The sequence below is a fragment of the Ambystoma mexicanum genome, chromosome 5q (assembly GCF_040938575.1).
Source record: "Ambystoma mexicanum isolate Mex_15411 chromosome 5q, UKY_AmexF1_1, whole genome shotgun sequence".
NCBI classification, from domain to species: Eukaryota; Metazoa; Chordata; class Amphibia; order Caudata; family Ambystomatidae; genus Ambystoma; species Ambystoma mexicanum.
In genome coordinates this window covers 160494892-160507507 of record NC_090933.1, presented here as the reverse complement: position 1 = coordinate 160507507, position 12616 = coordinate 160494892, and the positions used below count along the sequence as shown (strand labels likewise).

General features: G+C 53.2%; 1 protein-coding gene across 2 annotated transcripts in view; it reads left to right on the top strand.

Annotated features, from left to right (window-relative positions):
- The window catches only part of LAMA1 (laminin subunit alpha 1), a 679286-nt gene that overhangs the window by 624641 nt on the left and 42029 nt on the right, over positions 1-12616 (top strand). For both annotated transcript variants that reach the window (XM_069620697.1, XM_069620696.1), the window contains exon 57: positions 12478-12590. In XM_069620697.1, coding sequence (XP_069476798.1) covers positions 12478-12590 — 113 coding nt within the window. The remainder of the gene's footprint in view (positions 1-12477; positions 12591-12616) is intronic.

The following is a 12616-nucleotide window of genomic DNA, read 5'->3' as shown; positions in this document are numbered from 1 at the left end:
GTCCTTCAAATGCCTTAGTGCACTCCTCATTCCACCTGATCTTCTTGGGGAATTTGGGTGAGGAGATCACATTCAAGGGAGAAGCTATGGTCCCATAGTTCTGAATGAAGTTCCTATAGTAACCAGTGAGACCTAAAAAGCCTCTCACCTGGGTTTGAGTAGTAGGGGTGGCCCAGTCTTTTACAGCTTATACTTTGCTGGGAAATGGCCTTATGTCACCTCCTCCTAACTTATGTCCAAGATAGACCACTTTACTCTGACCAAGTTGACACTTGCTTGCCTTTATTGTCATATGGGCCTGCTCAAGAGCCTGCAATTCATATCCTAAGTGGTCAATATGCTCTTCGTAAGTGGGGCTGAACACTACAATGGGCCTCATTTCAAGTTTGACGGTAGCCTTGCTGGTAAAACCGGCAGGCTACCGCCGAACTTGTGAATTTTTCCGGCCCCTGGCAATGGGGAAATACAGGGCCATTACAACCCTGCCGGACCCTGTATTTCCCCATTGCCGGGGGCCGGAAACTTTTATTCCTCATTCCCATTTGAGCCCTTTCCACTCTGAACATTTCCCTCCCGCTTAAAAAGTTCAAGATGGTTACCCCAGCGTTTATTGCAGAGACAATGTGCAGGGGAGACTGGATGTGCTCCCTGGATCTGAAGGACGCTTATTTACAGGTCCCGATTTTGCAGCCCCATCGGTCTTTCCTTTGGTTCAGGATCATGGGCTTCCATTTCCAAAACAAGGTGCTACCCTTTGGCCTCAATTCAGCCCTGAGGTTCTTTACCAGGCTTATGAATGCAGTGACAACCCTTCTCAGGGCCCAAGGTCACCATGTCTATCCGTACCTAGATGACTGGCTCGTCAGGGCGAGTTCTCCGGAGGCAGTCCAGCATACCTCTTCTGCCCTCATCAACACGTTACATGACTTAGGATTCTCCACCAATCTCAACAAGTCTCAACTGGAGCCGACGCAGAGTCTAACGTTCCTCAGTCTCATCTGGGATTTGAGAACCGAGAGAGTTTTCCCCTCTGAGGAAAAGATTGCAGCCATCAAGAGGGCCACAGGTCTCTTTCTTGGCAGAGAGGTGACTTCAGCATGGTGGTACCAGCACCTCCTCGGTATCATGGCGGCTTGTCTTCTGGCAGTCCCTTACACCAGACTCAAGATGAGGAAATTACAGCTGCACTTTGCAGCCTCATAGAGTCAGGAGCAGTGCTCACAGGCGGAACTTGTCAGTATTCCTCCCCTCCTACTCCAGGACCTAGTCGGGTGGATGTTAGGCAGAATTGCATGCAGTACCTTCTGGGACCACCACATACAATTAGGACTACAGGTTGCAAAACCAACCTTTGGTACAAGTCTGTACTACACAGTTTTTGGTAGCGAGCTGAGCAGCCAGGCTTATCTCAAGAAGTAATGTGACCAGTACAAGAATGTTACACAGAGGTCTTACAATCACAGTGGTTCAAGTAGACACTTACACTCAAGGTTTCTTTGGCAAAACCCTTCCTAATTTATTACACAATCATTTAGAAAACATTCACTAAAAGGAGGCAACTTAATATTATACACAAACACACTTCTATACTGAACCAATACATTTCTGAGTAAATTAGGCTCCCCTGAAATAGGAGCAAATTGGCATTTCATTTAATTTGAATGGGAGTAAAGGCACAAGTTGATAGAATAGATAACATATACTTTCTTTAGGCAATGCAAAGAGTTTCAGTTCACTAGAGGACTCGATTCAGTTCAATAGTCCTAGGCCAAAGTCAATGGGCTAGTGTCGTGGTTAGGAAAGAGCACTTCTTGTAGTAAACGGTAAAGTCTTTGCCAATGTTTTCAGAAGTAGTTTGTACAAAAAAGAATCATGTTGGGTCACAAACTGATTAGGCCTGCAAGTTGGGAAAGTTCCGCGAAATTTCACCGCGAGAGGTAAGTTCTCTCAATTGGGTTGGCACAGTACCTTAATATGAAGAAAAAGATGCAGCTGAAGATGTTGGTTCCTGGCAGTTCCTGCGGATCTCGCTGTTCTTGAGCCTCAGTCATGGGGACAAGAAGGAGGACGTCGGGGGACGCATGCACTGCACGAGGAATGGTCAAACAAGCTGGCAAAATGGAAGATCTTCGGTTCGAGTAGCTGTCTTAAAGCACACAAGCTGGTGTCCTTCCCGCTGGCTAAACCTAACCAGCTCCGAGAATGGTATACAGGTGGCTCACGAGGTGATTGGTCCCACCAACTCAAAAGAAGAAGTCGTCCGTGAAGGGGCTTCTCTGTCGAGATGAACCTGGCAATTCAGACCTGCAGCAGGGCTTCACCGGGCAAACCAATGGTCCAGGAGTTGCAGCAGACGTCCTCTTCCAGCTCATCTTCGGTTATTTCGTTCCAGTGGTCGACTCTGCTTTCTAGTCCAAGAGACTCGCCTTTTAAACAGTTTTCTCCCTTTCATTCCAGCCTAGCTGTCACTCACCCACAGGGTGGCTGTCCTTGCCGAACAGTCAGCCAGCCAATCACACCAGAGTGGATTTGGGTCTCCTAGGAGACTAAGCACAGGGAGTTTCGGGCACCTCCCTCACTTCCTCCCTACCCCAGACACATAGACGCCAGAGGCGGTCTTCAATCCTGAAGCCTGCCAAAGGCGTACGAACAAAGGGACCCAACCTGGTTTGACGCACAGCGACAAACTCTAGAAGGACCTTTCAAAAAAAAAAACTGCGAAAAAAGAAGACCGGGACCTGTTTAAACAAAGGGGCTTAAGGCGCCATCTTGAAAAACATGGCTCCCGCGATTTTTAGCTACCTGTGTTCGCGGTCGGGAAAAATCATGGTAGTTCATTGTAAAACCACTGCCAACAGCCATTTCGATAGGAAAGGGTAGAATTTGACTGCTACATGAGTTTCTAGACCTAGGGGATACTAGGTAACCCTTCCAGCACTCTATAGGAAGATAGTGTGTGCTGGGTCTAGGAATTTAAAAAGACTAATAAAGTCAATTTAACCTTACATTCTCTGGGGAACAGTAGTTTATCCCAGAGAAGGTATTTAAACCTTTTGGAAGTCTAAAAGACATCCTTGTGTTACTGCACCGAAGGTGCTGTGTAACACACATGAAAAGATGATGCTTATGGAGTTATTTTAAAACTCCATAATCAAAGAAATAAACACAGAAAACAAACAGAATTGAAAAGTTCAAAGCCCCAAAGTTTAGCAAAAGAGCTGGAGGGCTCTAAGGTAGAGGGAATTAGCACATTTATGAGCATTCTCCCGAACAGTGGAGCACAGACTGCAATCTGAGGATAGGCAGGTCCTTCCCTCAACCAGCACCGCAGGTTACCATTACCACGGATTCGTCCCTGGAGGGCTGGGGAGCAACCATGGACCACCACAGCGTCCACAGAGTTTGGTCCTGGCAGGAACAAGAAGCACCTATCAATTGGCTAGAGCTGAAGGCCATCTAGCTAACTCTCTAGACCTTCCTACCGCTCATCAGCAGCAAAGTTATCCTCATTCAAACAGACAACTCCACCAGCATGCATTACCTCAACAAGCAGAGTGTCACCAGGTTCCCTCCCCTATGCATCCTCGCCGTCAGCATCTGGGAATGGGCCCTGGCGAACGACATTCACCTGATGACGATCCACCTTCCGGGGGAGTCGAACCTGGAGGCGGACAGGCTCAGCAGGCTGGTTGTGGACAATTACGAATGGCAATTGAACAACCATGTCCTTCAGCAGATTTTGAACAGATCGGGTCATCCTCAGCTCGACCTATTTGCCACCTGGTTCAACAGGAAGTGCCCTCAGTTTGCATCTTGGTAGGGACAGGGTCTAGGCTCACTGGGCGATTCATTACAGATTTAGTGGAACAGCATGAACGCCTATGCCTTCCTGCCCACTCCACTGGTTCACAGGGTGATCTGCAAGATAAGAGAGTCCTGGCCCCTCCGCATCATTCTGATAGTTGTGTGGTGGCCGGCGAGGCCATGGTTCTCGGGGCTACTCAGCCTGTTGGACCAACCTCTAATCCACCTTCCACTGGGCCCAGCACATCTACTGTCACAGCAGGGGGCACAGTCATACACCCGGCCCCGCATTAGTTGGCCCTTGTAGCGTGGTTCCTGAAGAGTTCACTCTGAAGCATCTGCCCCTCTCGCAGGCTAATCTAGACATCATTCAGGGTGCTAGGAGTGATGCCAGTCGGAGCCAGTAAGAAAGCAAGTGGTCTAGGTTTTGCCACTGGGCTGAGGCCAAGGAATTAGATCCTCTCACTTGATCACTGGACGATGTGCTATCTTTTTCTGCACACATAGCACACTCTGGGGTGCAGATAGACACATGCTGCACCTATCTGGCAGCCATCGGAGCCTACTGGAATTCGGAGGAGGAGGTTTTCTCATCCTCCAATCCGGTGGTTAAGAGACATTTGACGGCATGCACTAGGCTCTACTCGCCCATCAAGAAGCCACACCCCGTGTGGAACCTCAATATACTGTTGGGCGCCTTGGCCCATGAACCTTTTCAGCCTATGGCGTCCATGGACATCAGGCTGACCACCATGAAGACAGCCCTTTTGGTGGGTCAGCGAGATTCAAGTTCTCGTGGCTTCTGAGCCATACACTACCTTTCACAGGGACAAGGTGGTCGTCAGAATGTATCCTGCGTTCCTTCCTAAAGTAGTCTCGGCGTTCCACCTAAACGAGGAGATAGTACTCCCGACTTTCTTTACAGAGCCCAAGGACGATGCTCAGAGGCTTCTGCACTGTTTAGATGTTAGAAGAGCGTTAAAGTTCTATCTAGACAGGGCCAAGAGCTTCTGCAAATCTGAGGCTTTATTCATCACATTTGGCGGGTCAAGGCCCGGATATCAGGCTTCCAAGGCCTACATAGCAAGATGGATGGTGGCAGCCATTAAGGAGGCCTATGAGGGGCAGCACAAGCCGCTTCCAGTGAACATGCATGCTCATGCTATCAGAGCCAAGGCCACAGCGATCGCATTCCAGAGACATGCCCCATGGCAGATCATCAGCAGGGCGGCTGTGTGGACCACTCCCTCGGATTTCTGTAAGCACTACTGTTTGGATGCCAGCTCCAGGTCAGACACAGCATTCGGGCAGGCAGTATTAAGGAACTTGTTTTCTTAAGGAGGGTCACTCCTCCACCCTGGGGTTACATTGAGTTGTAATCACCCATACAGTATGGAGGAAAGGGGACAGGGCATAAGAGTAATTATGAGTTACTCACCGTAGTGATTAACTTACTCTTATTCCATAGTCCCCTTTCCTTCATACGTCCCACCATCCACCCCCCTAATAAAACTAGTGTCATTAGGCAATGTCAATATTGTGGACGCGTCTATGGGGACTGAGGAGTGGTGCCGGTGGGCAGTTTCAGGGGAGCGCATGCTCCCAGGGCTGCACCCCTGCGTGCCTCTAAATTTAAAGGGAAGCCGATTTTTTCTGGTGAAAAGGGTTCCGTCTCCCGCCCCTAGGAGGGGCGCCCATACAGTATGGAGGAAAGGGGACTATGGACTAAGAGTGCGTTAGTCACTACGATGAGTAACTTATAAATTACTCAAAAGCTGTCTTGGCCTAGTGGCCACATCGCACAACTTATCAGTGCATATTAATGTATAATAAAAGTTGATGTTTTATTTATAAGTGGAAGGGAAGATGGAAAAGGGAGTTACACTGATACGGAGCCAACCTGGTTTTGCCAGGACATATTTGGAAATCAGAATTGAAATAACGGTTTCAAAGTTTCAAATTGAGTTTAATTTTACAGTAACTCCAGTTCTACATGTGACATGTTTTGCGCCATTTTGATGCAACTTATGTGGGGATGCAGTGTGGTAAATTGTGCTTGCCTGTTACCATATAACAAATGAGAATAGGCAATTCCTGTGATGTTTCTGCAATGAATGGCATCATTTGTTGCAAACCTCCTGCATTCTCTTCATAGGTAAACAATGATTAGCCTAGATAATCCTAAAAGGAAGACATTTGCATGGATCAAGATAAACATACTCTTTTGAAAGGTGTAGCCAACTTTGGGGCTTCCAATCTTGTTAGACAGAAAACACGAGTTTAAGAGCCTTAATGGCACATGTATTCTATCTACATAGATGTACACTAATATTTAAGCATATACATCTCCGGATGAATGGTTTATTGGACTAGTGTGAATATCAGCACTACGGTATGGCAACAAGGCAACCTATCATTGTTCTCCAGCATGGGGTCTGGCATGGATTCACATGCTCATGAATATTCCCCGTCGTCAGGCTGGGAATCCTCGGTAAAGAAAAAACCAGTATCAGTTTCGTTTCTGATCTGTCTTTCGTAGTAATAACCAATCACTGGTCTCTGCGTCATACTGACCACAGCCAATGACTGCCCTCTACCTAAGCACCGCCTCTGGCAGCCATCTTCAGATTTTTACCGCACGTTCATGTGTTGGGATCCTCCTGCTATTGCTCTCGAGCGTTAGTGCTATTTTTTCACGTTTTTTCTCAAAAACTTTGTTTTTTTCGGTCAAAAGAGCCTCAAGCTCCACCGACTCTCCATCCGATCAACGGGGACCCGTGTCAGATTCGTCTGCGCCCCTCAAGGGTGAAGATTTCGTCGAGCTACGCTTTTGGAGGATTCCAGAAGCTTCTCAGGCCCGGACATGGCCCAGGAGAAGGGAAGCTCGACACCCGGAAAGCTGTTCAGGGTCTGCCCTGGATGCCAGCTGCAGAACGTCTTTAAGGAGGACGAACACTCCTTTTGTCTCTACTGCTTACAGGAGGACAAGACGCACGTGGAGAAGGACTGTGCGTTTTGCGGCAATATGTCGGAGCGGACCATGAAGGACCGCCATCAAAGTCTCGCCAACTGGCTGGAAGGGAAGAGCCCGTCAGGCGAGAAGAAGAGGAAGAAATCCGAGCGGTCTTCTAAGACCTTTGAGGACGCCCCGGCGACGGGGGTCCAACACAAGGCCAAGCACCGCGAGTCCGCTGGCACCGGGAGCGCCGAACGGTCGGGCTCTACGGGCGCCAGGCAGGGCGCACCCTCCCCGGCACCTTCAGCCACGAGCCAACGCTCTGGGTCGGGTAAGAGGAAGGGCGAGCACCCGGCGAAGCTCCTGGAGAGGCCCCGGTCGAGCTCGAAGGCCCCATCGGAGGGGGAGCGAGGCAGTGTCCCCCCCCCTCAAGGATAAGGCGGTGAGCGCACCTAAGGTGGTGAAGGCCTTAATCCATCCGGCCAAGCCCTCTATCGATACTGTCGCGGCGGCCCTGGCTCAGCCTGTGGAGGCTACACCAGTGGTGGCGACCTCGGGGCTCAGAGTCTCCCTGCCACCGCGGAGGGAGTCCTCTTTTGTGCCCATCGATAGGACCCCCGTGAAATCCCCGGTGGGGAAGAAAAAGGGGGGGCAGGGCGTCGTCGTAGATTCGGCTTCAACTTCGGAGGAAGAGCTGATCGAGGTCTTAAGCCACGGCCTTGGCGTGGAAGAAGACCGGCCCGTCGGGATGGATCCCGACGCAGGTGACGACGGGGCCCCTGATCGCCCGTCGGATTCCCCTCTGCCAGCGCCGCAAGACAACTCGGCGGCCATTTTGTTGGCTATACAGTCCTTATGCTCAGAGATAAGGACGAGACTACCGTTGCCGACGGAGGAACCTCTCCCGTCGGGGGATCCTGAACCGGGACCTTCTGGTGTTCCCCCGCCCAAGAGAAGAAGGATTCACCCTCCACCTCCTTTTCAGCCGTCGCGCCCCGTCCAGCCCTCCTCCCCGTCCACCCGAGGGGATGATACGGGGACTGACACGGCAGCGACGGGTACGGACGACGAGGTATACGACGAGGATCTACCGTCGTCACCTCCCACCAGGGCTTCTCCGCCCGACGAGATTGGATCGTTCCACTCCATGATCGCCAGGGCATCCGAGCTTTTCCAACTCTGCCCTGAGGAGAAGAAAAAGGAAGGATTCCTTTATCAACGGCGCGAGGCCAAGAGGAAGACGGTCCTCGCGGTGCCTCTACTGGACGACATTTGGGATGAGGGCCTCGCCCTCCTCAAGAACCCTTCCACGACGCCAGCTAGAAGAGACCGGTACGAGAAGAAGTACCGGGTCCCGGACGCGGCCCCCCTGTGCCTCCGGGCGCAGCCTACCCCGGACTCCGTCGTCTCCGCGGCGGCCAGGAAGAAAGCGGGGGGGGGTGCGGCCTCCACATCGACTTCCCCACCGGACGGCGAGGGAAAGAAATTGGACGCTATGGGACGCAGGGTCATCTCGTCTGCAGCGACGACGATTAAAGCGGCCAACACCTACGACAGGGAGCTATGGTACAAACTGGCTCCCCTGCTGGACTTCCTACCGGACGACAAGAGGGCGGATGCCCTGGAGATCCTACAGGAAGGTGAGGTGGCGTCGGACCACGCCATCACTATTGCGACAGACATCGCCGACACTGGGTTTCGCCAGTTGGGCATCGGCGTGTGCCTTAGGCGGCGTGGATGGCTCAAGGCTACGGACTTCCGTCAAGACGTACAGACCAGAGTCCTGGGCATGCCGTTCGATGGGAACAACCTGTTTGGGAAAACAGTGGACGATTCCCTTCAGGCCATTAAAGCGGACACTGAGACGGCCCGGGCCCTTGGGGTTCTGCAGCAACGACGGACGCCCTTTCGGAGCAGCGGAGGCAAGGGCGCCTCCAAAGGTTCCGGCGGCGGTTTCTCCACCTACCGTCAAGCGGCCCGCTCGTCGTCTCAGGAGGCCTACAGAGGACGAGGCAAGTCGGGCGGACCCCGCCGTCGTCGCCAAGGAGGTCAAGGCGGCAAATCCTCATCGAAACAGGATTGAACCGGCCGTGGGGTCGGGCCCCCACCGAAGCACCCCGGTGGGAGGCCGGCTGGCGAGCTTCGTCAGCGTGTGGGAGTCCATCTCCACCGACCGTTGGGTGCTGGACGCCTTAGCCCGGGGCCACGCGCTCGAGTTTCAAAGAAGGTGCCCGCGCGTCCCCCCCCCGTGGCCAGGAAAGAGCTTCACGTCCCTCAGCTTCTCCTGGAGGTAAAGGCGATGCTCAGGAAGGGCGCCATCGAACTCGTCCCAAAGCGGCTTCGGGGCTCCGGAGTTTACTCGAGATACTTCCTCGTGAAGAAGAAGACGGGAGGATGGCGCCCCATCCTAGACCTGCGACGTCTGAACAAGTTCATCAAGGCGCAGAAGTTCCGGATGGTCACCCTCCAGCACGTCCTGGGTCAGCTGGAGGAAGGAGACTTCCTGTCGTCGTTGGATTTGGAGGATGCCTACTTCCATATTCCCATCCTAAAGGGGCACCGAAAATTCCTCAGGTTTGTGGTCCAAGGGCGTCACTACCAGTTCAAAGCCCTCCCCTTTGGACTACGGTCGGCACCCAGGGTATTCACCAAGTGCCTTGCACCGGTGGCGGCGCAGCTGCGCCGCGAGGGGATCCACGTCTACCCCTACCTGGACGACTGGCTCATCCGAGCCAAGACAAGGGAGCTCGCCGTGAAGCACACGGCAAGGACCAGCCAACTTCTCACGGACCTGGGATTCTCTGTGAACTACGCCAAGTCCCACCTGGTACCCGCGCAAAACGCACTGTTTCTGGGACCGAAGCTCGACACAGTGTCCCTTCTGGCCTCCCCGTCGGAGGAAAGGACCAGGTCCATCCTGGGCAAGGTACAGCGGATGTTGGTTTCCGACGCGGCCAAGGTGAGGTCCATCAAGTCCCTCCTCGGAATGATGTCTTCTTGCATCTACCTCATTCCCATGTGCAGGCTCCGGATGCGCCCGTTGCAGGAGTTCCTGGACGCGCGCTGGATCCAAACGACGGGCGGCTTCGAGGAGAGGATCACACTCGACGAGAGTTTCCGCCGAGCGGTCCGGTGGTGGGGCACCCGCGCGCATCTGACGGCGGGCATGGACTTCCAGACCCCAGACCACCAGGAGACAGTGACCACGGATGCCTCCCTGGAAGGGTGGGGAGCGCACACCGAAAATCTGCACGTGAGAGGCCTTTGGCTCCCGACGGAGAAGTCCCTCCATATCAACGTCCTGGAGCTCCGTGCAGTGTTCTGGGCCCTCAGGTCCTTCCTTCCGTCCCTCAAGGGCAAGGTGGTGAGGATCTTCACCGACAACACCACCACCATGTTTTACATCAGGAAACAGGGCGGAACCAGGTCCCCAGCACTGTCCAAGGAGGCGCAGGACCTGTGGCATTGGGCCGTCGCCCAAAGGATGTTTCTGGTGCCGTTTCATCTGGCAGGGATAAAAAACACCATCGCCGACTCACTCAGCAGGGAGCTGCGCTCGTGCCACGAGTGGGAACTACGGCAGGATCTAGTGGATCGCCTCTTCCGACGGCGGGGCACACCCCAGATCGACCTGTTCGCGACGGCGACGAACTCCAAGTGCCGGAGGTTCGCCAGCAGGTTTCCCCAGGCGAGGAGCATGGGCGATGCTTTCTCGTTCCCCTGGGAGGGCCTGTTCCTCTACGCGTTCCCTCCTTCGCCACTGCTAATCCGGCTCGTGAACCAGCTCAGGCGGTCACGGTGCAGGATGATCCTCGTCGCACCGGTGTGGCCGAGGCAGATATGGTTCCCGGACCTTCTGGACTTGTCAGCGTCCCCGCCAATCAAGCTGCCGGTGGACGCGGATCTACTCTCCAGGGAAGGAGGCGCCATCCTCCACCACGACCCGAAATCGCTGAACTTGCAGGCCTGGCTCCTGCAGCGCTAGAGTTTGGAGGATACGACATACCGGCCGACTGCAGAGAGGTTCTTGCAAAGGCCAGGGTGTCCTCAACTCTCAAGTGCTACGGACATAAGTGGAAGAGCTTCTCTGTCTGGTGCCACGCACAGAAGATTAACCCTCTACGGATTACGGCTCCCCAGGTACTGCCGTACCTGCTGACGCTGGCCAAAGCTGGACTGGCACACGCGTCCATCAAGATTCATCTTGCTGCGATCTCCCGATACACCAGAGCCACGGGCCGGACGTCCTTGTGGTCTCATCGTCTGGTGAAAGAGTTCATGAAGGGACTGTTCAGATCGTTCCCGCCGGTGAAGGCTCCGGCCCCGGCGTGGGAGCTCAACGTGGTGCTGACCAAGCTCATGGGACCTCCGTTCGAGCCTCTGCACTCGGCCCCGTTGAAGTTTCTGTCGTGGAAAACAGCGTTTCTTGTGGCCATCACCTCCGCACGACGGGTGGGAGAGATCCAGGCCCTTTCCTGCAAGGCCCCGTACTTGACTTTTCACGACACGAGGGTAGTGCTCAGGACGCACCCCTCCTTCATGCCCAAGGTACCGTCGGACTTCCATCTCAACGTACCCTTGGTGTTGCCTGTGTTCTTCCCGTCGCCTTCGTCGCCGGCTGAGAGGACTTTGCACTCGCTGGATGTGGCTAGAGCGCTGAAGTTCTACGTGGACCGCACGAAGTGTTTTCGGAAGACGTCACAACTCTTTGTGAACTTTGGACCTGTCAATCAGGGGAAGGCTCTCTCGAAGGCTTCCATTTCCAGATGGCTCTCCGGCTGTATCATGTACTGTCATCGGTTGGCAAACCGACCGCTGCCTGGCCGTCCGAGAGCCCATTCCACCAGAGCGATCGCAGCTACCACGGCGTTCCTTTCTGGTGTGCCCCTGCTGGACATATGCAGGGCTGCTACGTGGAGGTCGACGCACACCTTCACGAAATTTTACTGCGTCGATCGGGATTCCAGGGAGGAGTCCAGGGTCGGCCAAGCAGTGCTGCGCAACCTGTTCGCCTGAGGTGAGCCTGGTGAGGAGGTAAGATGCTTAATGTTGAGTTTGATGTAATGCTTAATGTTGAGCCTTTGCCACCTCCCGTGGTTGTGCATGTGTGTACTGCTATGTATTCTTTATTCATGAGCATGTGGATCCATGCCAGACCCCATGCTGGAGAAGGAACAAGTTACTTACCTGTAACTGTTGTTCTCCAGCATGGGTCTGGCATGGATTCACATGCGAACCCTCCCGCCTACCCCTCTGCGGCTCTTCACTTGGTCATACTGCCACTTCACGTGCTTCCAAAAATCTGAAGATGGCTGCCAGAGGTGGTGCTTAGGTAGAGGGCAGTCATTGGCTGTGGTCAGTATGACGCAGAGACCAGTGATTGGTTATTACTACGAAAGACAGATCAGAAACGAAACTGATACTGGTTTTTTCTTTACCGAGGATTCCCAGCCTGACGGCGGGGAATATTCATGAGCATGTGAATCCATGCCAGACCCATGCTGGAGAACAACAGTTACAGGTAAGTAACTTGTTCCTTGTCTTTTCAAAAAGAAAACCAAGACGATGAAGTTGCTGACTTCCACTAATGAAGCTATGAAACAAATTGCTTAAATGTTACTGTTCTTTTTTAATGTGTTAATTTCATTGGTTTAAATGTCTGTTGTACACTTTTAGTGTTTTGTACATGTGGTCAACCTTTTGACTCTTGAATGCAGGCGCAGTGTGCCGATGATGATAGACCAGTTCCACTCACTGGAGCGCATCACTTTGGAAGCAGTCTAAGGAGCCATATGGTGCTGGCCTTCGATCAGTCTGCGGTCCGAAAGAAGTAAGTATGCAGTGTATGCCAATTGT